Genomic DNA, 12,778 nt, shown 5'->3' with positions numbered 1-12,778 from the left:
GGTACTAGGAAATTGCGTAGTTCCTTCTAGTTCTATAGCTTAATAAACCTGGCTTATCAAGACTGCACATGTATATAACACAGACACACACACACAAAACAGTACTTAATTTTCTACATTCAGTATAGGTGCCATATAAAAAAATAATCAACTTGAGGCGCACTGGAAAGCACCTTAGTTTCAAAGACGAACAGAGAAGGATTTCAGTGTTTTTTCTACCCTTCACTTGTTTGTGGCCTTTACACCAAAGTGCTACATAAGCTTGTTCCCTCATCTGAAAAAGGCTTCGGTATTGAACCAAAACGGCAAAGGTGAAGCAAACACAAACTGTCTTTGGCCATTAATGGTGAACTGTGTTCTACAATTTTTTTAAGTAATTTTCTACTTAAAACTAAGGTCAGCAAAGCATCTTTGGTACTAGTTAGTGGACACCCGGAACTTAAAAAACTACTCTGAAGTAAAATGGCAAATGCCAAAATGTAATTTCAACTTTCATATGTCCACTGAGCCAGGGATACTCTTTCTTTTAAAATTTATTCTATATCAGCCAAATACTTTTAGTTATAGATCGTCTTCAGGCTGAAAGTTATTAAAATATGCTTTAAATAGGTTTCAATATATTTTATATATGAGGAAATTAAGAATGAGACTCAGTGAGCAACGCCTCTATAAAATTTTCCCTGCATAAAACTTCAAGAAAGGGCTTTCCAGCCGGACCAGTATTGTCCTTGATGGCTACTAAATGACCTCAGTGGTGCTGAGGAGAAACCTAACACATTTATGGCGCTGGACACAATGCAGGTACACCCCACCGCAAGAAACGTCCTCCTCTATGGAGCCCTACCGAATCTGTGAGCATTACTACAATCTTTACTACACACTTCCTTTAAAAGAGCTGGCATGCAGACAAGATGACTCAAATTGAAAACAGCTTCTGGAGAGCTTAGCTCACAGAACATCCACTCATGGCAAACTATCATTCAAGGTCAATCTCTGCAGAAAGTGAAATTCATGTGAACTTCCTTTCCTTTCACAGTGGGCAGTGCTGCTTTGGGCCCTGGCAGGGTTAAGCTCCTGACCTCATTTTATTTCAGTGACTGACGAAGCACACCCCACACTGGAAGGCAGTATTAGCAAGTGTAGAATTCAGCAAAAATTAGGTGCCACAACATGAGGTCTCCCCTAAACAAGAATCCTTTGAAATCAAATGCTTTAGTCCTATCAGGTAATATGTGAACATCCACAAGTAGCCCCGTAAGACATTCTGGAGTGTCTGAGGTGGTAGAGATGAGGCGTGTTGGAAGCGGAAGCATGGTGTTCATAATTACACACATGAACACACATCCTTGAGTGTAGATACAGACCTTTCCTTACTGTAGCAATGTTCAGAGATCCTGATTTAAATAACCCCCCAAGGTTGTGGAAGTAGCCCATGTGGGAAGCAATTCAGTCATCAGAGTGACTCATTTAATAAATATTTTAGCCTGCATCTCATGCTCTATTACATTAAATGGTAAAAAGTCTGGCTTTAGATCGCCCCATTAATCCATTCATATTCCCTAGGCGTCCGCAGCTTATAGAGTAACCAAAGGACCAAACACATGTCAGTGTGTGCTTCTCATAAACAGATATCCTCCCCCAAACCTAACCGGAGCTGCCTCAGCGTGTTTTGTGCGCCTTCCTTCCTTGTGCACGATTTTCCCCTCGGATGCCTGGTACCATCGTGCACAGCCTCTCTGGCTGTTTAATCAAAGAAAAGTATAATTACGCTAGCAGGACTCTAATTCTGAAAAGACATTAGCCAAACCAGTCGCTTCATTACGCTGCACCTCAGAGGCCAGCAGGAACCGGAGAAATTCTAAGTGATAACGCGTTCTTCCGAAGGCAACAAGCGAAGCGGCCTGGTGGATAGGAAAAATCTGCCTGTCTAAGCAGGTGTGAGTGTCAAGGAAGGCGATGAGCTTCAGGCTGGCCAGTAGCTAATGCTTTCCCTGCAAAACCTGCTGCCTAAAACTTTTCCAAGACCTCCAGTGGCCCTCCGGAGTCTGCTCTTTGAGCTGCTTCGAACCGCCTGGGAAATGCACCGCCCCACAGCCGCGTCCACGTCTGCGGAGGCTTCTGCCCGGTCCGCGCAACGCGGTCCCTCCTCCGTGGCGCCTTCTGCCCAGAGCCGCCGGCAGCCCGGCCCCCTTTCACCGCCCCGCTCCGGACCGTTCGGAGGGGGCTCTTGGGCTCGCAGGGCACACCTGGAGGAAGCCGCCGCCGCTCCTCCCCCACCTCCCACATTTTGGCCCTTAGGCACCAGCGCAAGAGGGACCAGCGGCGGCGCTCCCAAAATCCCGGCCATGTTCCACTCGGAGCGGACATCATTCAACAACTCCACAAGTCTAGTCTCCAGGGCGCTGTGGCCGAGGCCCAACCACCGCTCCAAAGTGAATCCACCCGAAGGCCACATCTGTAACGCAGCCCAGCAAAGCTTATATCCTATCCTAACGCAACAATGGGAGAACAGCTAAGAAGCCCAGAAAGCTAAGAAAACTGGCGGAAGCATCTTCTTAAAGCTAATAATCTTGCCCCTGGTGAAGCCCCTAAAGCCCCACCTTCCCCAAGAGAAAAATCCCAGAGTTGCCGCTTTAAGTGTTTCAAACCCCTCCTGTAGGGGAGCATTTCCAACAATGGTCTGTGCACGGATACGGTCCGGGTTTGGCTCCGGGCGGCACTCTGCAAAGTGCCGGACGGGCGGGCGTCACGCCTGGGTAGAAGGCGGATGTCCCCGCAGTTCTCGGGGCAGAGACGCCGGCGGCGCCCCCAAACCGGGGACCGGCACAGCCGCCTCCCGCGCTCGCCGCCGCCCCGACGCGCCCCGGCACTCACCGTCCCGGGCGTCCTCCCCACGACTGCAGTTGCTGCAAATGTGTTTGATCTCCTTGCCTAGTTGACAATGGATCACAAAGGACACGTTGTTGTTGTTGTCGTTGGGGGCGGGCTCCTTCAGGGGCTTCAAACTCAGCAAATAAAAAGCTTTCTTTTTGGGTCTCTGGGAGCTCGCGCCTGGCACCGCGCCCTCCCTGCAGCGCGGCGAGCGGAGCGCAAACCTCCCCGGCTCCGCGGTGCGCGTGGGCTCCGCCATCCGGCCCCCGGGCGTCCCGGGCCGGACGCTGCTCCGGCCCCCGCGCGCTGCCACTCGTGCCCCGCCGCCTGGCCAGCATGCCCCTGCCACGCCCCGCACCCGCGTCTCTACAGCGGCGCGACCGCGGCGGGGCGGGTCAGAAGAAGGCGCCGAAAGGGGCTTGACCTCGCCGACCTCCCTGCCCGAGCCAATCCGGATCCCGAGGCCCGAGTAGGGTTTCCGGAAGGCACTCAGCGGTCCCACCTGGGATGCTCCACTCCCGCCTCCCCCGTGGTCTCACGCACGCATCCTCCACCGGCAGCCCCACCCTCCGTAAGTCTCAGCGCCAGCGACCTGAGCCTGCCGGGTTTGCAGCTACCTTCGCTCTCTTCGAGCTGCAGGGCAGAACGCTAGCCTCCCCTCCCCCTTTTCCTCGAGCCTCCCGCTGCCAAATGAAAGCAAGATACACCACACAGAAGGCTGCTACGCTGGGAGCCCTCGGGGTGCAAGCGCCTCTCTGGGACCAGCACAGATTACCATTCTCGGGTGGGTCCAACCCACAGCCCTTGACTTTCACTGGAGCCGACAACTTGTTACAACACAATTGATGTTTTCACGTTCAATAGAGATTCCCCGACCTGAAGGGCGGCCTTACACCAGTATCATTAAAACTTAGAGCGAAAAGGGACAGAAAAGGCTGCTTTCGTCAATCCTCAGGAACGACAACTTGCAACTTTGCGATCCCAGCTAATTTGGCTGAAGATTCCCCGCTGTCTTAACACCGTGAATAAGGCTTAGCAAGGCAAATGGCATCAATTGAAAGCTCTAAAGAAAGAACAGTGTCTTAAGGCAAACCCATGGCTCAATAATAATAACAGCTACAAGTTATCGAGCCTTTGTTTGATCTGCACGTTTCCTGTTTTTTTTTTTTTTAAATGACGCTACATTTACACAATTAATCCTGACTCCGGTATTGTGAATCCTACATCACCTTTTGGAGAGCTAAGGCTTAGAGAATCCTCGCAGCACAATCACCTTGTGTGCTTATTTTAAAAAGAGACTTTGGGGGCCTCAAGGCCTGAGATCCTGGCTTAGTAGGTCAGTGCAGGGCTCAGGAACCTGTAGTTTTAACAAGCTCCCCAGGTGATCTTGATGCAAAGCCTAAGTGGGGAAACAGGTGTTTACAGCCAGGTGTGCCTGTTATTCCCTCCACGCCCCATTCCCTGTGAACCCTTGTCCTCCTTTCCAGACATTGAAACAGTGTCAGTTAAAGGATGAGATATCACCACCAATTGTTTCCAGGAACTTCTCCAAAGTGAATTTCATAATACCCTGTGTCTTCCACTACCACAAAAGGCAGGTCATTGCTACTCTCTCCTCCCACTGGGCAAATTCTACACGTACAACTCACCTCATAGAGAAGTGAGTCAACCACCCACTGGGGGTATTAAATTACTGTGTTATAATATGCTCTGATCACCACAATTCTCCCACCCCGTCATTTACATTACTTCTCATCTGCAAAGCATTCTGCCCAAATCAGCACATTCCAAGCTTCATTTGCATCCTGTAGTTTGGAACACCAGGTGTCCAGCTGCCATGGCCTGCTCTAGAAGGAGATGTCAGGGGATCCTAGGGTTAGAGTTCTGCTGCCTTTAATTACATCACAACCCAGTCTCTCCCTGTGCCCAGCGGGGCCTTCAGGGACCCCTCCCTTCTCGCCTGGATTACCAGCCAAAGCAGCCACAGATAAATCTGTTTTTTCTCATGTCACATTCACATCAGTTGGTCCCTGCCTGATTATAAGCCTCCTCTTAGAGGTGGCCAAGGACGCACTTGCTCTGCTGGAGAAGTGTATGAGGGAATTTATTGCATTGTGTTTTGGGCAAATATTTCTTATTCTCTTTTTCAAATCCTAGATCCCTCTCCCAAATTGTATCACCTCTTAACTACCTTCTGAAAAGAAAAAATATACATACATCTTTTTCTTAAACGAGGTTTTTAAAATTGCATGCCTTTCCCACCTCTCTGCCCACAGATGAGAACAACAGACCTGCAGAAACCCCGCAGGGTCTTATTAAATCAACGGAGCCCAAAGCAGTCTTATTCGCTTGCTGAATACTAAACCACACCTGAGAGCTCAGGTGTCTCTGTCTTAACTGGCCAAGTTATGATGTAGTAGAGAGAACACTGACATGACCACCAGCTTAGTCTCAAATATTGATGGTGATGCCCTGCAGCTCGGGGGCTCTTTATTCAGGTTTAGTGTGTAGTGGCCTAAGGTGAACCTCAGAGAGCTGTCCCCTTGTTCGGTGGTTCATCTTCCTCAACAGTCTTCCCTGAATCTGCAGCTTCTAACTATGCTGGCCAGTAATGGTATCCACGAGCCTCATGTGGATATGTACACTTTAGTAAATTAAAATTAAATGAGATTCAATCTCAGTGCCTCGGTTGCACCGGCACACTTCAAGTGCCCAATAGTCACATGTACGCAGTGGCTACTGTATTAGGCGGGCCAGGTGGTGGAACATTTCCATCAGCGCTGCAAGTTCTATAAGACCTTGCTCCTCTTAGAAGGTATGAATGTTAGTGTCTCGGCCTGAATTAAAAAGCTGAGAAGCCCAGTCTTCTATTGTTACAACAGAAAGTGGGTGGAGAGGGGACTATACCTTAGTGCTGACTGCAGTTTGGAAGAAGATGCCTGTGTCTGGTGGCTGCCAGCACCCCCTTTCCTCTGACCCACAGCAGGCAGAACAGGTGTGCACACGTCTGACATTTTTTTTCTTGATCCTGCTCTGTACCCGGAATGCTGCCTCAGCAAAGCTGCCTCCTGCCACCCATTACCCTAATGTCCCTATAGCTCTCGATGCCAAGACCTGTCACACAGAGTCTGTGTTCGTCGCATCCCATAAGACAAACCTGTGTTTAATTGTGATCCTTGTAATTACGGCTCAGCTCTATTGCTGCCTTTGATAATCATCTCCCTGCATTGACAGTGGGAGAAAATAAATGGTCATCCTACGGCATTCTTGGAAAATATAGATGGTATTGTGGCATTTTTTTTTTGACTTTTAAGAGAAAGGAGGGAAACATTGAAGGGAAAGACAGTCCAGAGCGTTTCTATCACCTACCTCAGGGGTTCTCAACACAGAGCCTGTGTAACTTGCATGTGCTGTTTTACCCAGATGATCTACATGGGATAGAAGAAACGCAGCCTCTCAGGCTCTACCCCAGAATCTGCATTTTAACAGATCATCCTGGTGATTCAGAGGCACATTAAGGTTTGACAAGCACCTGCTAGGAATCAAGGCCGGTAATAGTATGAATTGCCTACCAGTGGAGCACATTTTTTGATTCTGAAGAAAGTAGCAGATAGGACCCCTGATCTTGCAGAGCTTAAAATTTAAGAGGAGAGAGGACGCACTCAATGAAAGGACATATAACACAACACACCCAACTGAAAACATGTGTGTAAACTTATAATTAGGAGCAGCCAGGGAGAAAAGTACAATTACTATCTGAGTGTGAGCGTGTGTAAAGGGAGTTCTGCAGTGATTTAATGTGGACGAGATGGAGTTGATGAAGGAGAATTTCCCCAGGAAAGTTCATCAGCACCAGTTGGGGTCAGAATGGTGGGAGTGGTGGTGGCAGTGGGGTGAAGGCAAGCTCATTGGCTAGAAGGAGTTCATAGTCGGGGAGGGGATAGTCAAGGATGGTCATTAGTCTGGCAGGAGAGTTACACTCAGCAAGGCAGGAGGTGAAAACTGAGCTCTCCAGAAGACGCCACCGTTACGAGGATGGGAAGGCAACTGCAGACTGAGATGTTGTTCCGCTTATCTGCTTGTCTGTGCTCCATCCTACTTTTAATGCTCAACAGTTACTAGGCTCAAAGGAAGTCAGAATCAAAGTTAAGCGCAGAAATTTGGAAATGCTCATATAGCGCTTTAACTCCTATGAAAAAGAGTCAAAATACAAAATAGTGTCAATACAAGACAAAGCAGCGGAACCACTCAGAGAGAGATGTACTTAGAAGAATATCACTATACATATCTGATGGAAGAAAAGAGTAAACATTTCTTTTCTTCCTTAATTTTTTTTCTTTGATTTAAACTCAAGCTATCTGATAAATTTTCTTCCTGCTTCTGTCCATCTGTCCATCTCCTTTCTTGTTCCTATCTTCCCTACAGTGGGTTGAATGGTGGCCCCCAAAAGATATGTCCATGTCAAATCCCTGGAATCCATGAATATGACTTTATTTGGAAAAAAGGTTCTTTGCAGATGTAATTTAGTTAAGGATCTCATGGTAAGGAGATCTTCCTGGATCGTCTGGGTGGACCCTAAATCCAATGGCAAGCGTCCTTATTAAAGACACACAGAGGAGAGACAGAACTGGTCTCCAGAACTGCGAGAAGATAAATGCCTGTTGCTTTAAGCCACCAACTTTGCGGCAGTTTGTTACCGCAGTCCTAGAGAACTAACACATTCCCTGATTATTAACTCATATAAGAAGAGCATCTATTCTATTTCTCACAGAGGAATAGCATCTATTCTTTTCTAAGTTTGATCTAAATGTGTACTATGTTAAAGCCAGAACTGTAAGCTAATCTACGAAGTGCAAATTTAAGAACAGCTTTAAAAATTACTTCCAAATGGATCACGAACACAGAATTGTGCAACATTACTGCTACGTCTGTGTGTGTGTGTGTGTGCGTGTTGTTTTCATTTTAGTGTTTTGTTTCTATTTTTGCTGATGCTGGAATGGAAGTATGAAATGGAATGGAAGTAGACTGTCATTTAAGACGGGCATACAGCTTCCAGGCTTTTTCACATTTAGTATACGGCATTTATATTCTGAGCAAGGAGACGTGATCAGAGCTTGCTGTAGGAGACTGGTAAACTTCTTCAGGCAATTCAGTGATGTATCAGTAGAGCTCATATTCAGCCCTTGTGCACTGGTACAGCTGTATGGATTGCTTACGGCTGATATCTTTTTCTAATAGTCTCTTTGACTCTTGCCAAGTCTAGTTATTAAATATTTTGTATATCACTCCTGCAGATAGAGGTTAGAAACCATCTGTACAATTGGCAAGCCTTGATTCTCCTAAAAGAAGGCTTTCTACCCCAATGTTTTTCTTTAAACTGTGTTTAAGAGCCTATAGCAAAAATTCTTTTGGCCCAAGCTTTTCCCTTATTATTTCTTAATCCAACCTGATGGGTTTTTGGTATAAGAGCCAGGAAGAGGTCAGTGGACAGTAGGTTTGAAGAAACAATTTCATATCTCTGTTTTTAGAACTTAAGCTCTTAAAAATATAAAGACATCTAAATGATGTGAGCAGTTTTTTGGTGTGCGTGTGTTTTTTTTAATTTTAGCTAAGGATTTGTTTTTTCTATTTTTCTCCTAAAACTCTGAATAGAAAGCAATTTTCCTTCTAGGTTTGTGATAATTGTGCTTACTAAGGGATTGTTCTGTGCAAATTGTTCGGCAAATACTTAGCAGATAGCAACCTAACGAGAAGGGGAGATTGGAAGCAGTTACACAAAACAGGTGGAAAAAGAGGTGATCAAGGGGAAATCATCAGAGTGAACTCCTGTAGTTTCTTGATTACAGTGTTATTTTGGAATGTTTCTTTCTTCTTCTGCATTGCCGTGGGTGGGAAGAGGACTGGAGTGGTCTAGTTCTTTAGTCCAAATAAGAGGACCTTCTCCATAATGGGCCATGCTTTCAGAGTGAACAGAATCTCTGTGACTGATCAAAGAAGGCAGGACATTTTCTGCAAAGTCTTGTTCAAGTCAAGCATCTTTAAAGGCTGTATTGCCAGTGTCCAAAGAAGGCTCTTAGTCTAAATTTTAAAATTTGGGATCGGATATTTCTGCTTATTCCCAGGGTAAAAGAGAGGATAGATAGGTACAGGTTGTGGAGTGTTGAAGTGTAGTTAAGTGAGGGGTCTGTTGTTCTGAACTATTTAGTTTCTTTACATTTTGCCGCAAATGACAAATCCCATTTAAACGGAGACTTATAGGCTTATACACATAGCCTTATGCTTTCCTTTCCGAACCAGGTTCATTTTGGCAGATTTAGATCCTTCTGGATATTTAGCTTACAGAAAGAAAAGCCCCAGAGTATAAAGATGTTATAAATATAACATAGGTGTGTTTATATTGCAATGGATAAAACAAAGTCCACCAATAAAGAAATGGCTGCATAGATTATAGTATGTTTATAGCATGATGTCACTAAAAATAATGAGTTATATTTGAACAAGTTGGCTTGGAAGGATTTCCACAATGCATTGTTAATAAGGAAATTAATGTCCAGAGAACTGACTACAATACTATCTCATTTTTGTAAGACAAATATTGTAGGCATTAAGACTGTCCTCCAGATATTTCTGATTTACTATCTTCAGGCTTCAGGTACATGGTTGGATTGTAGTCTGTACATCTAGATCCCCTTGGGGGTGGGTGGAACCAGGTGACCAGTTCTGACCTATGTGTGATGAGCTGAAGTTCAAGGCGATGGCTGCTGCTACCTTTTGGGTTATGGAGTGAAACGAGCCTGCCTGCTGACAGGCAAGGGACATGTAGTATGCAAAATGAACTTGTGTTGCTTTAAGCCACTGAAATTTTGGAGTTGTTTTTACTGAAGATTAATCTAGCCTATCAAGACTAATACATCAATGACAAATGTGTGTGTGGATGTGTGGGGATGCATTTGTATATTATAGATCACCTCATTTAATCATCACACCAACACTGTAAGATGGAACCATCATTTCCATTTTATGCTTCATGAAACAGAATTTCAATACCGTGAAATAAATTCCCCAGGTTACACAATTAGCATTCTGCCAAGTAGAAATCTGATACAAAATATGTGTAACAGCCAAGCACACCTTTCCTTCTCCAACCATCCCGCTGGCACACAGAGAACTGCTAGGTAGTTTTTCTTCAGAGGACCCTCAACACTATTTTAGGGCAGATGCACATGGCATCATGAAACCCAACCAAGAAAGGGTATGAGACGGCAGGGCACAGGACACAGAAACCTTGCCTGCCACGCAGAGCTTAGCTGCTGGTAGTAAAGAGAACAGGGGTAAAAATAGGACACACAGTTCTTACCTATCATCTCTATTGTCAGATTTGTGCCCTTTCCATCTTTATAACAGACAGCAGCTAATACTCACTGTTATCCTTTTAGGGCGGGATGGTATCAACAGTGTGTTGAGCACCTCAGGGCTGTTTAACAAAAGCTCATGATCAGCTAATGATAATTGGCCATTAGGACAGAATCACAATTGTGTTCGTACAGAGCAGGTGCAGGAACAGGTACTAGGATAATGTAACACTGGCAAGAAATGCAGATTGGCCCTTTTTCCAAGTGGGAGAACTTCGTTTATACATGAAACACAACTGAGCGTGCGGGGTAGCTGTCAGTAGCCCGCTACAGGGAGCTTCTAAGTGGGTATTGCGGGTGTGCAAATGTGTGACGTGCAAATTATTTCTCTCTCGGAAAATAAGATGGTCTAATTCACTGAGGGAAGCATTACGATATGCACTAAGACTTGTGAAGTGAATGATCAAAGGAATATCTCTGCTTCTAACAAGCCAGGTTGTACTCATCTTCCCAACAAGCCAGGATCCTGTGATCTCATGAGCTTCCAAAACAGTTTTTTATAATAGAGAAGCATGCTGAAGAGGAATTCTATTTATGTTTATACATCTTATGTCAATAGAGCTTTTTTCCTCTGTGATAACATATTTTATCCACACAAATTATTGTAATAGGTTGTTGCCATCTTACATGTAAAAGGACATGTTATTTACAGGAATGGAAGGGGAAATTAAAAAGCTAACAAGAGTCTAAAGAGAGATCATATTAGAGCGAGTAACTGGAACTTAAGAGTAGAAGAACAGATCCACAGTATACGTAGATAAAGATATGCTTCCAAAGCCATTCACAAAGGATCACAGGGTTCATTTGCAGGGGAAGCAGGCAGGCAGAGAGAGACACAGCGCTTGGCTGGGCTTCTAGTACGTTTAAAAAACTCTACTGGGCTTTTTCCTGAGGTATATATTAAATATTTTAATGTATGCATTCATTTATAAAATATATTTACATGATAATAAATATAGTAAATACTATATATGAACACTAAATGTCATAAAATTATATATTTTTTTAATATTTTTAACTAAAAAATTAGCATTGAATCCTCATAACAATTCCAAGAGTTGAGGTGTTCTGACCACCACCTGACAGTGAAGAAGGCAGAGAGATGAAAGAAGTTGCTCAAAGCTGTCCAATGCGGACAAGGTTGGGCCCCAGACCTGAAATGAACGCAGATTTTCCCATTCAGAGACCAGTCACTCTCCACGATTTCATGCTGCTGTCCAGAAATTTGCACATAGGAAAGAGGGTATATTGAAGGTAAAAATACCTTTCCAAGCCAAGCTTGGAAGAAATTCCTGCAGGACTTCCTTAAAGATGAAGGGCAAACCTGTTCACATTCACTAGGATCTACCCATTTACACTGGAAGCAAATCCATCTTTCCATTTTACGGATTAAGAAAAATTACTGAAATGAACATTCTTTCATTTCCCAATCTGTAAATTATTTTTAAGACCATTTAAAATCATTTTTTTCCTTGAAATTCAGCAGGTGGAAAAAAACAATTATTAAACCTTGACAAAAATGATCAATTTTTAGAAAATGTGTGAGTTATGATAAAAATGAAGGAGACATTCAGAATCCATGGATATTAAATCAATATATTGTTATATTTTATCAAACCTAATGAATAGAAACTATTTAAAATAAACTTTTCAAAAATTTTAAGTATGCGAATTCCTTTTTTCCACACTCCCTTTCTCTTTCTTTTCCAAAATTGACAATATGTCAGGGGAGCCCTGGAGAGCCAGGTTAAGCTCCCCTGATTTCAAGGAAACAACCATGCCTTCTCAGGCTAGTGCCTGTCCCCCAAATCTATCAAGTCCTTAAAGGCAAAGAAGCCTTTTATTCTCCTAAATCCTAATCTCAACTTTACGTTAAAAATTAAACACTCCTGGGCTTCCCTGGTGGCGCAGTGGTTGAGAGTCCGCCTGCCGATGCAGGGGACACAGGTTCGTGCCCCGGTCCGGGAAGATCCCACATGCCGCGGAGCGGCTGGGCCAGTGAGCCATGGCCGCTGAGGCTGTGCGCTCCGCAATGGGAGAGGCCACAACAGTGAGAGGCCCGCGTACCGCAAAAAAAAATTAAACACTCCTGCTTTGCTTGCAAGAGAATGGTGTAGGCATTGCCCTATAGCCTGCCTGACGTTCCAGAGTTCTCAGACATGCACAGAGGTATTAATGCATATGAATTACAAGCACCAGTCATAAAGCTTTCCTGCTAATATGCTCCTGAGCCCATACAGGACACACTAGCGTATTTGTAGATTAGCATCTGCTTATGTTTCTTTATTTTTAATTTATTTTTTTTTGCTTATTTTTTTTTAAATGGAGACTATTAAGTCAACTTGAGTTGTTCCAAACATTTTGCACATAGTTTGGGAACTATTACCCATCATTCAATTCATTTAGACTGAACTCCCAAGACAGGTATTGGCAACACTAAGCTTAGATTTTGACAGTTGCACAGCATGAACCAATAGCTGAACATTGATTGCTTC

The 12,778-nt window shown here is 44.5% G+C and overlaps 1 protein-coding gene across 7 annotated transcripts in view; it reads right to left on the bottom strand.

Annotated features, from left to right (window-relative positions):
• LOC101331229 (phosphatase and actin regulator 1) overlaps positions 1-12,778 on the bottom strand; it is a 303,689-nt gene that overhangs the window by 245,913 nt on the left and 44,998 nt on the right. Inside the window, exon 1 of one of the 7 annotated variants that reach the window (XM_073810334.1) lies at positions 2,875-3,482. The exons of 3 other annotated variants lie outside the window; for them this stretch is intronic. In XM_073810334.1, the coding sequence (XP_073666435.1) occupies positions 2,875-3,130 (256 nt within the window). In that variant the 5' untranslated portion in view covers positions 3,131-3,482. Of the gene's footprint in view, positions 1-2,874; positions 3,483-12,778 lie in introns of those variants that run through there. 3 more of the 7 variants (XM_033863835.2, XM_033863836.2, XM_073810335.1) reach the window with 3 other exon arrangements.

The sequence above is a fragment of the Tursiops truncatus genome, chromosome 10, assembly GCF_011762595.2.
Source record: "Tursiops truncatus isolate mTurTru1 chromosome 10, mTurTru1.mat.Y, whole genome shotgun sequence".
In the NCBI taxonomy this organism is placed as follows: domain Eukaryota; kingdom Metazoa; phylum Chordata; class Mammalia; order Artiodactyla; family Delphinidae; genus Tursiops; species Tursiops truncatus.
This window is presented reverse-complemented; position numbering and strand designations above follow the sequence as displayed.